Raw genomic sequence first — 17,222 nt, 5'->3', positions numbered from 1 at the left:
TAAATATAGTTGTTTAGCTCTAATACTTTTTTATAAGTAGGATCTTGAAGGTTTTTCAAAAACATTTCTTCCAATAACAAAATATGTGTATGTAAGGGATACACTGTGTGTGTGCGTGTGTGTGTGTGTGTGTGTGTGTGTGTGTGTGTGTGTGAGAGTGTGTGTGTGAGAGAGAGAGAGAGAGAGAGAGAGAGAGGCAATGATGAGTCCATGAAATGTGAGCCCATTAGAGGGAAGAGAGGTAGCGAGAGGCAATAAAGTGAAAGCCTAAACGAATCTTTTGTACTCTCTTAAAACATCACAAACCCACAATTTATATACTCTACTATATTTTCCAACTCTAAGATAATAGAGCTCAAACGTATAGAGCCCTTTTCAAGGATGTCAAAGTAGATGCACACCTATGTTTAAGATTAAAAATCAAGACTCACATGCTTCCCTACAAGGCCTTTGTTAATACATCTTATATAAAATTTATTAGCTTATTCATTTCTAAACTAGTATGTGACTTGCTGTTGGTATGGCCAAGAAAACCATGACCATTGTATCACACACACACACATTCATATTCGTAGGTGTGTGTGAGTGTCCGTATACACGCAAGTGGAGAGAGTGGATTGTATTCTTTGTAATCACTCCAAGAAGATGACAACTCTCTCTCTCTCTCTCTTTCTCTCTCTCTCTCTCTCTCTCTCTCACACACACACACACACACATGCTAACGCACAATCCCTCAATTACCCTTTCTGTCTCCCTCCATCAATCTTACTCTCCCTATGGAAAAATTCAAGTCCATAACGAACTACAACTACTCTCTCTCTCTCTCTCTCTCTCTCTCTCTCTCACACACACACACACACACACTCAAATCATAGTCTAAAAAACAACATGGACCAAGGTTTTTTTTGAAAAAAACGAGTTCTTTTGTCATGTGAAATCGGGGTATGAAATCTTTTGCCTTTAGAAAACCAGATTTGTCACACAGTGTAAAATATTATAGTATCACTAGCAAAAACCTCAAAATCGTAATCTACCAAAGAAAATTTCATATTTTACAAACGTACCTTTACCTTGGAGATGAATGACCTAAAAAAAAAAATGGTTGTTTTTTTTTTTTTAAGAGATTTTTTTACGTGAACTCTACAATGCCATTTTTGGCAAGCCAGCAATATGCACAGGATGGACTTATTGCTAACGATGAAAATACCAGTTTTATAAAACACACACACACACGTTCTCTAAGGATGAGACGCTCTGACAAAGACAGAGTTACCAGAATGAAACGGACTTTGGCAAAGGCATATAGGCCAATACACAAATTATTTTTTATCGCTTTTTCTCATACCAACGTTCGCCATCTCTCTCTCTCTCTCTCTCTCTCTCTCTCTCTCTAAAAACACACATTTACACTTGCTGCATACTATATAAGTACTCCTTGCGCTTCCAATTCTTGGACACTTTCGCCCACGCAATCAAACCTCCCCTTAGCTGCTTGCATTGTCTACACATAATGATCATCCTTTGCGTTGATAAATGGTTTCAGTGATTGGGACCTCCCCTCTTTAGCTCGTCAATTCCTTTTGTAGCTGGTTAGATTCAATTTCCTTTCCCTCAATTTTCTCACTTGATAACCAACACTCCATACAACTATTTGCATACAATTCACAAGTGCTTGTCTCTCCATTTGTTAGCAGTAACAGATGTATATCTTTATGTAGTTGGTTCTTTTTTTAGGGTGCCTCTCTTGTCACCCAAAAGTTTGTGATAGGTAGGCAGTTGTAGGCTTCGTGTAAAGAGCCCCATACTATTGATTTTGGTAATTGGTTACGCAAGTGATGTGCTGTTGAAATCCATGGCAGGACTTTGCATGGGCTCTAGTGTAATTCTTTTTTATTTCTTTTAATATAATGTAGCTCACCTTTGTGAGCATTGCCCTCTATCTCTCTTGCCCTCATTTTTGTTCTCAGAATCTAATAGACTTCTTATAATCTCTTCTCTTTGTTCTCTCTTCGTATGAAATGCAAGTCTCTGAATGGGCTTTGGTGTAATTTTTTTAAATATCTTTTAATATAATCTAGCTCACCTTTGTGAGTATTGCCCTCTATCTCTCTTGCCCTCATTTTTCTTCTCGGAATCTAATGGACTTCTTATAATCTCTACCCTCTTCTCTCTTCTCTCCGTCTCTAGCAACATTAGAGTTTATGTAGCTATGGTCATTTGTTGTATGGATTTCAGCTTCCTTGTAAAAAGCCCGTTTATGGAGTAGGGAATGGTCATTTACTGACCGTTCCGCATAATATTGACGACCCCATGGCGACCGACGAAGGCCGGGAGCCATGGTGGGAGTCAATATTATGGGAATGGTCAGTAAATGACCATTCCCGGCCGTCAAGGTCCAGGGGAGCTGGGCCAAGTACTGGTCTCTGACTCAAGGCAGGTACAGTCGTGCAGTAAGATACAGCCTGTGCGTTATTCTGTATGTTGAGGTGTCGTACACTCCTGCAGCGTAGCTACACCCCGTCATTCTACATGCTGACGAGTCTTACAATGATTGGCAATCATTGTCATGCAGATTACGCATGCTGACGTGTCTGACATCTCACGGGCATCAGTAAAAATTACTGTTGGGAATTACTACTAGGTTGACGGCTCAGATGGCCTGCCCGGCGACCCTGGACCTTGACGGATTGATACAGTTGATCGCAGGGTATTTAAATTAAGAGTTATGGTGGCCTCTATGGCTCTCTTTGAGCCTGGATTTGTGGTTGTTGTCAATATAATTGTCACTCACTCTAGTTTGAGTGAGCATTGCGCTTTTTTTATTAAAAAAAACTTATATTCAAAGGTTATCACACTTTATTTTGGCAATACTTTCAAAATGAGGGTGGAGATAAATTACTAACCGACATAGCTTACAACATCTCCCCCCTCAACATGAGCTAAAGAAGCAAACCAAAACAAATAGCCAAGAGTTCTGATGGCTAACAGGGGAGCCACCCCACCACAAACAGAACCAAACACTTATTCATCAAGAATCTTTGTTGGAAAGATAAACATAACTACAAAGAAAATGCACCAGAGAAGAGGAAGGTAGCACTCCTTATGGGGGGAGTGATGAACTCCATCTCCAACCGAAGAGACTCCAACGACCAAAGACCGCCTCTAGATGGAGTCAAATCTAAGAAGCCGCAAAGGAGACTAGCAAGGAATAATCCTCCGGTTTTTTTGGAGAGCCAAGCACCATTGCCAAGATTTGGCATCGATCGAAGCCCCCAAGTGAGGGGCGCCTGTCACCCACCAACCACTCGTCAAAGAAATACTGAGAACAAGCAAAACAATATGCAGATCTTTGACAAAAGTGGGCCAAACCCTTCCCTACTAAGATCGTTGCCACCAAGGGGTGCATCCTCCCACACCGCAAACCCTTTCCAATCGCACATAGACCAAATCTAAGCTACCTCTACTCTCCATGGGGGAGGATTGAAGTAAGTTGCTCCCAATGCCAAAAATGAATGGACAGTAGTGTGCATCAAACAAGTGAGGCTTGGTTGCACTTCCTGTTGTAGTGGACCCTTTTAATCTTCCTTGCTCTAGGTTTCTTGCAAGCAACTAGTTTGCCTTGATTGCTTCACTATGTATATGGTAAGAAGTAAAAAAGTGATAGTAGTGTGGATCTTACCGCATGGCATAGCTTTTGATGAAGGCTCCACAACATCTTTCCTCGAAGATTTCGCCAAAATCTCTATGACCTCGCATCACAAATGAGATTTTGCATTAGAAGATGTATGGATGTAAAAAAATTCACATTATAATAAAAACGGAGCAAGATGCATTTTGTGCATTTGTGATACTTGTGCCAAAAAAAAAAAAAACCATACGTATGTATGGTGCGGAGCGGGCACCGTTCTCCACATTTATAAAGATACCGTAAAGAATGTGCCCTTCCCCCGCCACTTGTATCCCCTCCAATGTTGAAGGGGGGCTTATGCTTCTCCTTCGGTGTTGGAGGGACTTTTTATTGTAAAAATATCATAATTGTACAAGGAAGAACTGATTACCGATGTTTTATAAAGATATGATCATTCCACATTGCCATGTCTTGTTGTATTGTCCATGTGTCCCTTTGTTGGGCATAACAAGTCCTTGTCACCTTCATCTGAAATCTTTTCAACAAAAATGATATAAATTCATTGCTTTATTGTATACATGATGTAATCTAAGAACTTTGACATCACATGGAGGAAATCAAAACACAAAATATGAGTGTACCTTTGCTATTCGTCGTCTGCATGAAGCACAATGTTGGATGGATCAGTTGTCAGACCTCCCTTACATTGTTGCATCGCCTTCCCACCATTATGTGTTGCTCGACTTTTGCCAACATGTTGACTTTCACATTCACTTTTTCTATCATGCATACCATAACCTACATTACTTTTGATGTCCATGGTCTTAGGGTAGGTTGAATCTTCCTAATGGTCCGTCTATAAGCTCACACACATACATATACACAAACTCGCAGTCTTTGGGACGACCCATTTGGTTGCCCTTGTGGAGCAAATCCTGCAATCAGGAGAGAGGCCATTGTTTCGCATCTACTGGAAACTGCCCCTATGGGGCAAATCTTGCAATCAGTGCATTCTAGCTCCGGATGGGAAGCTTTTCGAGAAGTTTTGGTGCTCTCTAAACTGCACCACATGCTTTCAAGATGCACGCGTACATGATTGCATCAGGTGAGAGGCCCTCGATTTGCATCGGCTAAAAACAACTTAAAGATTTATGCCCTGGTCCTCTTGTGCATATCCCACAATCGATACACTCCAAGAGATGATGTTCCGGATAGGAAGCTCCTCAAGCACTTTCTGTGCTTTCTGAAGTGCACCACATTTGGCATACATATCGACCAAGGCATGCCAAGCATGACATTTTTTGTAACAACCCTCGGACTAACAATATCATAAGTGAATTTTTAAAGTGCACCTCATTTAGCAAACATGTCAACCTAGGCATTCCCAAGAATGACATCTTTTTCAACATTCCCCGAATAACAATATCAATGTGAATTTTTATGCACATATCAGCATCTTGTGTAGAGCCACACGCCTTCAAGATGCACGCGTATGTGAGTGCATCAGGAGAGAGGCCATCACTTTGCATCCGCTAAAAACAGCCTAGAGATTTTTGGTCTTGCTCATGTTGCACCTATCCCGTAATCAATGCACTCCAGAGGACGACATTCCAGACAGAAATGTCCTCAAACACTTTCTGTGCTCCCTAAAGTACACCAGATTTGGCCTACATATCGACCAAGGCATTGCAAAGCACGACAATTTTTTGCAACAACCCGAGACTAACCATATCAAAGTGAATTTTGAAGTCCATATCGGCATCGTGCATAGAGCCACATGCCTTCAAGATGCATGAGTAGATGATTTCATATGGACAAAGGCCCTCACTTTGCATCCATTGAAAATAGCCTAAAGCTTTTTGGCTCTGCTCTTGTTGTGCATATCCTGCAATCAGTGCTTGGCATAAATATCGACCAAGGCAGTGCAAAGTATGACATCGTTCATTAACTAACAATACAATTGTGAATTTTTGTGCCCAAATCAGCATCTTCCGTAGAGCCACATGCTTTGAAGATGCATACGTAGCTGATTGCATTTGGAGAGAGGCCCTCGCTTCGCATCGGCTGAAAACAGACTGGAGCTTTTTGGCCCTACCCGGTGTGGCAGATCCTTCAATCAGTGCATCGAAGAGTCCAAACTCTTGACAAAAAGCTCCTTGAGAACTTCTTGTGCTCTCTTAAGGGCACCACATTTAGCAAACACGTCAACCAAGGCATTGAGCACGATACCCTTTTTCAACAGCCCTTGACTAACAATATGAGCAAGAATTTTTATGCCCATATCAGTATCTTGCATAGAGCCACGTGCCTTCTAGATGCACACATATATGATTGCATCTAGAGAGAAGTCCTCGCTTTGCATCGGCCGCTGGAATCAGCTTGGAGCTCTCTGGCCCTGCTTTTGTTGTGCATATCCCGCAATCAATGCACGACATTTTGTACAGAAGGTCCTCAAGAGCTTTGTGTGCTTTACAAAACGCACCACATTTGGCATACATATCGACCAAGGCATTGCCAAGCACAACAATCTTTTGCAATAGCCCCTCACTAATAATATCAGAGTAGATTTTTAAGCCCATATCAACATCTTGCATAGAGTCGCATGCCTTCAACATGCATGCATAGGTGATTGCATATGGACAGAGGGCCTCGCCTTGCATTAGCATCTTGCGTAGAGCCACATTAATTCATACGTAGGTGATTGCATCTGGAGAGAGGCCCTCGCTTCGCATCTGCTGAAAATAGATTGGCACATCTCTTTTCAGTAGCCTTAGGCATTGCCAAGCACAACAATTTTTGCAAGAACCCTTTGCTAACAATATCAAAGCAAATATGTAAGAGCATATCAACATCTTGGGTAGAGCAACATGCCTCCATTCATAGGTGATTGCATCTCTGCTGAGCATATCCTGCAATGAGTGCATTCCACAAGACTACGTCCCATACAATAAGCTCATCAAAGACTTGTTGCGCAAGCACTAACAACACTTGACATACATATTGGCCAACATTTTTCCAAGTATGCATTCTTTTCAAGTTACCCACTATCGCGAATATCAGCATGAATCCTAGTGCCTTGATACAGAAGGTCAAGATGCATGCGTATGTGATTGCATCTAGAGAGAAGCCCTTGCTTTGCATCCATTGAAAATAGCCTTGAGCTTTTTGGCCGGCTCTTGTTACACGGATCCCTCAATCAATGCACTCCAAGAGAAAACATTCCGGATAAAAAGCTCCTCAAGAACTTTTTGTGCTTTTTGAAGTGTCCCACATTTGGCATACATATCAAGAAAGGCATAACAAATCGCGAAAGTTTTTTGAAACAACAGTGCATTCCAAGAGACGCTATTTCAAACAAAAAGCTCCTCAAGCACTATTTGTGCTTTCTCAAGTGCACCACATTTGGCATACACATTGACCAAGGCAATGCCGAGCACGATATCTCTTTTCAGTAGCCTCAGACTAACAATATCATCGTGCATTTTTGTGTGCATATCAGCATCTTGCGTAGAGCCACAATGCGCATGCCTTTCAAATGCACGTGTAGGTGATTGCGTCTGGAGACAGGCCCTCACTATGCATCAGGTGAAAACAGCCCACAACTTCCTAGCCCTGTCTCGGTTGGGCATATCCTGCAGATGACATCTCGCACAGCAACCTCGTCAAAGATTTTTTGTGCGGTGCACCGCACTTGACATACATATCGACCAACAATTTTTTCAAGTATGCATTCTTTTCAAGTAACCCACTATCGCAAATATCAGCATGAATGCTGCTGCCTGTAAAAAACCTTCTCCTTAGCACAGTCTTTAAGTGAGCTCACAAAAGAAAGACTCATCTTGTTACTCTTTATTTTTGCTTGTGTAGCCTTTATTGTTGCTTGATTGGCGATGTTTCAAGAGAAAACGGATGTGTGTGGAGCAAGGCAGTGCCAAGCACAACAATTTTTGCAACAACCCTTGGTTAACAATATCAGAGCAAATATTTAAGCCCATATCAGCATCTTGGGTAGAGCCACATGCCTTTAAGATGCATGCATAGGTCATTGCATATGGACAGAAGCCCTCACTTTGCAACCGCTGAAAACAGCCTAAAGCTTTCTAGCTGTGCTCCTATTGTGCGTATCCTGCAATCAGTGCATTCCAAGAGACGCCACTCCGAACAATAAGCTCCTCAAGCACTTTTTGTGCTTTCTACATAAATGCAAACGCAGTGCCAAGTACACTGTTTTTTCCAACAATGTCAATTCTTTTGCCCATATCAGCATCTTGCATAACGCCACATGCCTTCAAGTACAACCGTAGATGAATGTATTTGGAGAGCTTCGTTCTCTTTGCATGGACTGAAAATAGCCCAAAGTTTCCTGGCCCTGCCGCTATTGGGCAATATCCCACGATCAAAGCATTCCAAGAGACGACATTCTAGAAAGGAAGCTCGTCAAGCACTTTGTGAAAACAGTCCAGAGCTTCCTGCCCTACCACTATTGAGCATATCCCGCGATCAAAGAATTCCAAGAGATGACATTCTGGAGAGGAAGCCCATATCAGCATCTTGAATAACGCCACATGCCTTCAAGATACAAGCATAGTTGAATGCATTTGGAGACCTTCCTTCTCTTTGCATGTGCTGAAAACAGCCCAAAGTTTCCTGGCCCTACCGCTATTGGGTAATATCCTGCGATCAAAGCATTCCAAGAGACGACATTCCAGAGAGGAAGCTCGTCAAGCACTTTTTGTGAAAACAATCCAGAGCTTCCTGCCCTGCCACTATTGAGCATATCCCACGATCAAAGCATTCTAAGAGATGACATTCTGGAGAGGAAGCCCATATCAGCATCTTGCATAACGCCACATGCCTTCAAGATACAAGCATAGTTGAATGCCTTTGGAGACCTTCCTTCTCTTTGCATGTGCTGAAAACAACCCAAAGTTTCCCGGCCCTGCCGCTATTGGGCAATATCCCGCGATCAAAGCATTCCAAGAGACGACATTCCAGAGAGGAAGCTCGTCAAGCACTTTTTGTGAAATCAGTCCAGAGCTTCCTGCCCTACCACTATTGAGCATATCCCGCGATCAAAGCATTCTAAGAGATGACATTCTGGAGAGGAAGCCCATATCAGCATCTTGCATAACGCCACATGCCTTCAAGATACAAGCATAGTTGAATGCATTTGGAGACCTTCCTTCTCTTTGCATGTGTTGAAAACAACCCAAAGTTTCCCGGCCCTGCCGCTATTGGGCAATATCCCGCGATCAAAGCATTCCAAGAGACGACATTCCAGAGAGGAAGCTCGTCAAGCACTTTTTGTGAAAACGGTCCAGAGCTTCCTGCCCTACCACTATTGAGCATATCCCGCGATCAAAGCATTCTAAGAGATGACATTCTGGAGAGGAAGCCCATATCAGCATCTTGCATAACGCCACATGCCTTCAAGATACAAGCATAGTTGAATGCATTTGGAGACCTTCCTTCTCTTTGCATGTGCTGAAAACAACCCAAAGTTTCCTGGCCCTACCGCTATAGGGCAATATCCCGTGATCAAAGCATTCCAAGAGATGACATTCCGGAGAGGAAGCTCGTCAAGCACTTTTTGTGAAAACAGTCCAGAGCTTCCAGGCCCTGCCACTATTGAGCATATCCCGTGATCAAAGCATTCCAAGAGATGACATTCCGGAGAGGAAGCTCGTCTAGCACTTTTTGTGCTTCATGAAGTACACCACAATTGTCATACATGTTAGCCAAGGCAGTGCCAAGCACTTTTTGTGAAAACAGTTTAGAGCTTCCTGCCAGGATCAAAGCATGTTAGCCAAGCTCTCTCTTTATTCCTGCGTTTTATTGCACAACGCAGAGCTCTCTCTCTCTCTCTCTCTCTCTCTCTCTCTCTCTCTCTCTCTCTCATGAAGTACACCACAATTGTCATACATGTTAGCCAAGGCAGTGCCAAGCACTTTTTGTGAAAACAGTTTAGAGCTTCCTGCCGCGATCAAAGCATGTTAGCCAAGCTCTCTCTTTATTCCTGCATTTTAGTGCACAACGCACAACGCAGAGCTCTCTCTCTCTCTCTCTCTCTCTCTCTCTCTCTCTCTCAATATCTCTTTGCGCTTTCATCTCCTTTTCATGATGTGGTGCGGCCCAGCTTCTTGCGCCATTACTTTTTTTTCATTGTCTTCGTCTGCGTTTCACCATGCATCCTATTTTAAGATCCACTTAATTCGCGCCACATGGCATGGCTAGCTTTTCTGCATTCTTCAAATTGTTATTACATAATCAAGGTAAAGATCTCCCAGACCTAACAGGGCTACACACCCTTGCATCCCCTTTCTCACAAGTTTCGAGGTAAATCATTTTTATTTATCTTTGCAATTCTCACATATGTGAGTGATTATATTAAGAATAACAAAAAATTACATACCAAGCCCTGCTCACAAACCGAGCAAGGGCATCCAACAAACCATAGAAAGGTTGCCACGAATCCCAATAGAGTTGTCACCCCCGAAGGGAGCCCCCTCAAGATGATCGAAACCAGCTAAAACCTAGCACATAGTCTTGGTCTTTTATAGGGAACCCATACCTGGTACAGTAGAGAGCACAAAGCTACAATAAAAACACCACAAGGCTGCAACGGAAACCAACGCGACTACCACCCCCGGAGGAGACCTCCTCATGATGCCTGAAAAACAACAGATAGATTACAACTGCCATTACATGTCGCATAAGGGGGAAGGAATAGCCTCCATCACCTCGGAAAGTAAGCCCGATGAAGCCACAACTGTCACCGACCATAGAGCATCATGCGCCACACCACAGACGACAGGCTATTTAGGTGAGCCTCACACCTTCAATCCATGGGTCCTGTGAGCATGCGGAAGCCACGAGAAGGAGCTCCTGCCACCAGTGGTCCTTCCCTCCACATGCAACAAAACCCTAGCCGCAACAAAAGCCTTGAGTAGAACCAATCACCGTTTTGGCTCTTTGCAGAACCCGAAGAGGCGACCTTCACCGTTTCCATAAAATGAGGGGGCCGGCCACAGGGGGCGGCATGCAAGAAGAGTCGAGCTACCCCACACCTCACTCGAGAGACCACCGCCCTCGCGCATGTCATGACCATACCCCGCCTTGCCGCAGCACCATCCACAAGCATCCCAACTCCATGGCCTTGCAGGCAAGCAAAATAAGAACTGTGTCGCTTCAGCACAACCCTGTTTACCTCATAGCTTAAAAGTTGAGCTAACATCGATATCATGGAGGTGGGATAAGAGGAACATACTCTCTTTTCCCCCCTTACGACTTTAGCTCAACTTTTAAGTTATCCCACCTACAATTCTCTTTTTTTTTTTTCTTTTTTTTTTTTTTTGCAAAACTCACAATTACGAGTGATTGTATTATAAAGTCACCAACAAATATATAAATAAACCTGAGGCCGAGCTTTGAGGGACAGAGGACTATATCCTAGCTTAGTTACAAGTATCTAGTAGCTTACTATTGCGCACAACCCACTTCCTTACAAAGTCAGGCTCGATCGGATGGTGAGGGTTGCCCTAAGCCAATCATCCGAGCTATGCATGTTACTTACCACCACAGATATAATCTCCTTGCTTTCATGAACAATCTCTAAGAAACTAGCCAGAGAGAGGTCTCTATCAAAGACACGACAGTTTTTGGTCTTCCAAATATTGCTGAAAAAACAATATCGGACAATTTGCGTACAAATAAGAAGTGCAACACTTTGAAATTGTTTTCCACCAAGGAACAAATCCCTCTCGAAAAACCCTATCTTCCACGTCCTCTGTATCCATTTGCACATCTTTCGTGCAAGGCCTCTAATAGCCGCGCATTCCAAGAAAAGGTGGCCGAGGTCTTCGCTAGCTAGTTTGCATCCTGAACATCTATCGAGCCCAATACCACATGCTTGGATCTTAACGCCTGTCAGCAAGACCCCCCACAATACCTTCCACAAAAATATCTTCATAAAGTGAGGCCACTGTGGATCCCAGATGTACTTCGTAACCTCCACCCAACGAGCCTCCGACCATTGCTACTTCCACTACTTGTTTAAGGGGGCAAACCAATCAGCCTCATGAATCAGCACTTGATAGATGCACTTGGTATGGGGTTTAGAGAAGCGATTACTCACGGGCCATTTCCAAGAGTTCCACTCAAAAGTAGATTTACAAATTGACATCAAAACACGGTTTAGGTCTTCTACAACCCTGTTGACAAGTATCTTCTCAATGTCATTGAGTTGAAACTGGGCAACCACCTCGTCCAGGGATTTTAAGCACTTTCTATTTCTATTCCTGATGTGGAATAGCTGTTGGAGTCCTTTATTGTGCATCTTCCTTGAAATTTCTCTCCAATAAGGGTTCAAAATAACCCCAATAGCTTTAGACAGCCAGGGGACTAGTGCAAGATGGAGTTCCCAAAGTATCTGGTTAATTCACCCCACTCCAGTGCCCCTGATGCACTGCTGCACCTTCTCACCAGATCTCCCGTGTTGCCACTCAATCTTAAGTGAGACCACCCTGGGGCTAACAGTTTGTTGTGCCCCTCGATCTCTTGCCATTGACCACCTTTGGAGCAAAGTTTGGCCTTGTCAATCATCCCCTTGGTCATGATAGCCCAAGACTAGTCTTGATTTGTACTTGAGACCACAAACTTGGCACACACGATCTCAACATGAACAAGAGGGTTGAGAATTCCAAGGCCACCTGAAGCAGGGGACATGAGATACCTTCCCATTTTGCCCATTGCCAAGGTGTAGAGGCTTTAGTGTTGTTCCTCCATAAGAATCTTTTAATTGGTTTCAAAAACTCATTCCAGTTACATTTGGCTATTTTGAGGAGCGGGCTGGTGAAGGGAATATAGACAAGCATAAATAATTGATCACTCTAACCTGACTCTAGAAGGAAAGCAACACATACTTCAACCTTCTCATTTTCCTTTGAATCTTCTATAGGACGCACTAAAACCTTTGCTTGTGGGTAACCTCCACCCCTAAGGGAGGCCCTAAATGCCTAAAAATCTTACCTTTAGATAGAATCTCCCTTGATGAGACAGATGGGTCAAATGATTTGTTTTCTCGCAAGGAGATCAGTCTAGACTTCTCAATATTATATTTTGATGCTGAAGCCACATCAAATGGTTGCACAATCTCTAGGGCCTTCTTGAGCACCTGAGGGCAAGCTTTCAAGAAGAGGAGGGAGTCGTCTACAAACATCTTGGCCAGGAGTTGGTTGTTATAGGGAAAACTCAACCATTGTATTTCCCCTAGCTCAGCAGCAACTTCAAGCATTGTTATCAGTGGATGCGACCCAATAGCAAAGAGAAGAGGTGCTAGGGGGCATCCTTTCTTGATCGATCTTTTGTCTTCAAAGGAGCCCACAATTCTATTGTTGAATAAGAGCTCAGATTGGCTACCCACACACAAAGTGTGTACAAGCTGATAGAGGTGTGGCCCAAAGCCAAGTGATTTCATGACATCTTCAAAGCCTTGTCTAGATCTAGCTGAATCATAATGCACTCTCGCTTCGTGAAGGCTACGTACTCAATGCCAACCATATCTGTCAAGATGTTGTCATATATCGACCTTCCTGGAAAGATGACTATCAAGGAAGGGGGCCTTTCTAAGAGCAACTGCCTTGGCAATGATTTTGTATGCTACCGACATCATAGTTATGGGATGCCAATGCTTCAGCTACGAGCAGCAAAACTATTTTGGGATAGGCTTGATAAGCTAGATCCAAGGACCCCTAGACCAAACCTACTTAGCCATCCATGTGATCGAGACCTTGAGGTCCTCCCAGAACTCCTTGAAGAATTTAGTGGTCAGACCATCCCAACTAGGGGATTTCTCCTTGCCAAGAGCTTGCAATGCAAGCGAGCATTCATCTTCAGAGAAGGCCACCTCAAGACGATTGACTTCAGGTTGAGAAACTTTCATCTTGACACTCTTGAGCAAGGTCGCCCTGGCTTTATCCACTTCTTGAGTGCGGGTCTCTAGCTGGCCAATGATCTGGCTAAGGTGATCGAGCATCATCCTAGCCATCACATCTTGGTCTTGTGTAGCATTACCATTCTCATCTATGAGTGAGAGGATGGAGTGGTGGCTCTTCTTGATTTTCATAGCTATAAGACACTAGGCCACTAGGCTTCGGTAGATCCTCCTCCCAACCTCCGTTTATAGGGTGGGCTCCTAGCCCCTTGCCCTAGATGGATCCCCTGTCCACATTGCCTAGCCCGGCCCGTGGCTGTAGTCCTTGCCTAGCCTAGTTCTTAGGGTACAGGACCCGTGTCCTAACATTACTCCCCCCTTAAAGAAGAGTTTTCGTCCTCAAAAACAAAAGTGGGAAACTTCTTCTTAAGAACACTAATGTTTTCCCAAGTGGCACCTTCTTGAGATCGGCTTTCCACTTGTTGTCGTACATGATGGCGTGTACGCAACTCATGCAAATCCATAACACGTTCAGGTTCATGCAGTAACGTAGGAGGTTCAATGTAATCAACCAAAACCTGTTGGTCGATGACGTTGTCGTCCCCATGTAACCGCTTTCGTAAACGGTTAACATGAAATACCGGATGAATACGAGAGTGTGATGGGAGTAGTAGCTTGTAGGCGCGATCACCAACTCGCTTGAGTATTTTGAAAGGCCCACAATACCGGGGAGATAATTTAGGTGTCGGTCCAATTTTCAGACTTTCTAAATGTTCTGGCACACGTAAAAATACTTCCTCCCCTTCTTCGAAGGTAACTTGCCGACGTTTCTCATCAGCGTATTTCTTATACCGATCCTGTGCTTGTCGGACATTCTGACGAGCAAGTTTCAGCATATCCATGTGGTCTTGGAGAAAATCCTTAACCTGTTGAAGTTTTTCGGTTGCCAACCCCACCGTAACTGGTGACCTAGGTTGAAACATGTACATGAGCATGAAAGGACTGAAGCCCATCGTGACATGCTTAGAACTGTTGTAGGCAAACTCGAGAATAGGTAAGTATTCTTCCAAGTCTGTCTGTTTTTTGCTAACGTATGCTCTTAGCATATCCTCTAGCACTTGGTTAACCCATTCCGTTTGACCATCTGTTTCTGGATGGTTAGTTGTACTGAGGTTGAGTTGTGTACCCAATCGTTTAAATACAGCTCGCCAGAAGTGGCTGTTAAACTTTGGGTCACGATCACTAACAATATTACTTGGCAACCCATACAATTTGTACAGATTGTCCACAAATAATTTTGCTAGTTCTAGTGTCTTAACCGTTGATTTGGTCGGAATAAACTTACATAGTTTAGTCAACCTGTCTACGACCACCCATACTGAGTCATGACCTCGTATAGTGGTTGGTAAACCTACTATGAAATCCATGGAGATACTTTCCCATTTTCCATTGGGAATTTCCAAGGGATGTAAGAGTCCTCCTGCTTTCAGGCGCTCTGCTTTGTTAACTTGGCATTTTTGGCAATGCAAGACATAATCGTGAACAAAACCACGGAGACCTGGCCAGTAAAACTGTCGTCGTACGAGAGAGTAAGTTTTTCTAATCCACGAGTGCCTTGCACTTGGACTATCATGACATTCATAAAGAATTTGGCGTCGAATGTCTGTGTCCGTCGGTACACAAACTCTCCCCTTGTGGAGTAGGTACCCATTGTTGATGGTAAAATGCTTACATCGCTGTAGTTCATCACTTGATAAAGGAGAACTAGGTGTGGAGGTTAACTGTGCACTACCAGCATTGGAGTGAGAAGGATCCCTCTTTTGAACATGGCTCCACACTTTGGAATATGTTTCATCTTGCTCATATTTGCCCTTGAGAGAATCTAAAAATTCACTACGAAGTTCTGTGAACAATAGCGAATTAATCTCTGGCATTCGACTGAGAGCATCTGCCACTATATTGTATCGGCCTTTGCGATACCTTAACTTGGCGTCATATTCCTGAAGGATCTCGGCCCACCTGGCTTTTTGACCCTTTAAATCTGTTTGTTGTGTAAACCATTTGATGCTTTCATGGTCAAACACAATCTCGAACTGAGCACCATACAAATAGTGACACCATGTCTTTAAGGCAGACACTATTGCATAGAGTTCACGTTCGTAAGCAGAATAATTCTGCTGAGCTGCATCCAGCTTCTTACTTTCAAATGCAATTGGCCGTCCGTCTTGTAACAGGACTGCTCCAATAGCACGATCACTGGCATCCGTTTCCAAAACGAATGGTTTTAAAGGATCGACAATAGCTAGTATTGGACCTGTAGCTAATGCATCCTTGAGTGTTTCAAAAATCTGTTGTTGAGTGGCACCCCACTGAAAAGACCTTCCTTTGCCTTTTAGTTGGTCCGTCATAGGTACAGCAAGGTGAGCATAGTTTTGAACGAACCTTCGATAAAAACCTGCAAAGCCTTTAAAAATCTGTAATTCTTCCAGATTTTTAGGAGGTGGCCATTTTCGGATGGTATCCACTTTGGATTGATCCATGTACATGCCATTTGCTGAAACAACATGCCCTAAATAGTGAATTTCTTCCTTGAGAAAATCACATTTAGATTGCTTGGCATATAACTTGTTTGCACGTAACAACTCAAACACCTGTCTGAGATGTTGTAAGTGATCTTCTTCAGAAGCACTATAAACTAGGATGTCATCGAGGAACACAATGACAAATTTGCCCAGATATGGTTTCAAGACACTGTCCATAAGTGTCATGAAAGTTGCGGGCGCATTGGTTAACCCAAAGGGCATCACCAAAAACTCATAATGTCCAAACCGTGTTCGGAATGCAGTCTTAGGGATATCAGCAAGCCGAATACGGACTTGGTGATATCTTGACCTCAAATCAATTTTTGAAAAAATTCGTTTATGCATTCACTTGTCAAATAACTCATCGACCCTTGGCAATGGGTAGTTGTTCTTAATTGTCACCGCATTTAAACCTCGGTAGTCTACGCACATGCGCATACTACCGTCCTTTTTCTTTACCAAAAGTATGGGCGAAGCCCATGGTGAAGAACTGGGTTGTATAAACCCTCTGCTAAGGTAGTCAGCAAGCTGACGTTCCCCTTCAGCAGCCTCTGAGTAACTCATACGGTATGGTGGTTTACTAACAAGCTTACAGCCTGCAGCCACGTCAATACCATGTTGCGCTGAATGTGTCGGCGGTAAACCTGATGGCAAATCATTAGGAAAAACATCTTGAAATTCCTTTAACAATTTTTGTAACTGATTAGCAACGTTTGCTTGTGTAGAATTAGAAATTGGTGGAATAGAGGAGAGAGAAGCATGCGGTGTTGAGGAATGTTCAACAGACTCAAGATTGGAAAGAAAATGAGACAGTGAGTAACACAATAAAACTTGTTCTATGTCATATCAGAAACGAGCTGCATCAGCTCGGCAGTACAAATCAGTGGCGATGATGGGATATCCTTTTCTCCTAACAACAACACATGTGCGCCATGGAAATCAAACATCAAACTGTTGTGCTCGTAGCTACGCTTCAGTGATGGACCTAGGCTATGCAACCACTCCCTACCAAGAACCACATTAGCCCTTTCCATGTTCATAACTTGAAAATCCAAACAAGTAGAGTACCCTTGTACTTCCA

The 17,222-nt window shown here is 43.3% G+C and overlaps 1 protein-coding gene across 1 annotated transcript; it reads right to left on the bottom strand.

Annotated features, from left to right (window-relative positions):
* Positions 1 to 2,849: 2,849 nt before the first annotated feature.
* LOC147426447 (uncharacterized) lies at positions 2,850 to 10,891 on the bottom strand. Its single transcript, XM_086497835.1, has 7 exons — positions 10,369 to 10,891; positions 10,200 to 10,298; positions 9,551 to 9,602; positions 4,270 to 4,285; positions 4,151 to 4,163; positions 3,680 to 3,742; positions 2,850 to 3,287 (listed from the first exon to the last, which is right to left on the bottom strand). The coding sequence occupies exons 1-7, from the start codon at positions 10,409 to 10,411 to the stop codon at positions 3,199 to 3,201; spliced, it is 375 nt and encodes a 124-aa protein (XP_086353961.1). The 5' UTR covers positions 10,412 to 10,891; the 3' UTR covers positions 2,850 to 3,198.
* Positions 10,892 to 17,222: the final 6,331 nt, after the last annotated feature.

The sequence above is a fragment of the Adiantum capillus-veneris genome, chromosome 24, assembly GCF_014529385.1.
Source record: "Adiantum capillus-veneris isolate H3 chromosome 24, ASM1452938v2, whole genome shotgun sequence".
NCBI lineage: Eukaryota > Viridiplantae > Streptophyta > Polypodiopsida > Polypodiales > Pteridaceae > Adiantum > Adiantum capillus-veneris.
The sequence above is the reverse complement of the archived record's forward strand: the minus strand, read 5'-3'. Positions and strand labels throughout refer to the sequence as shown.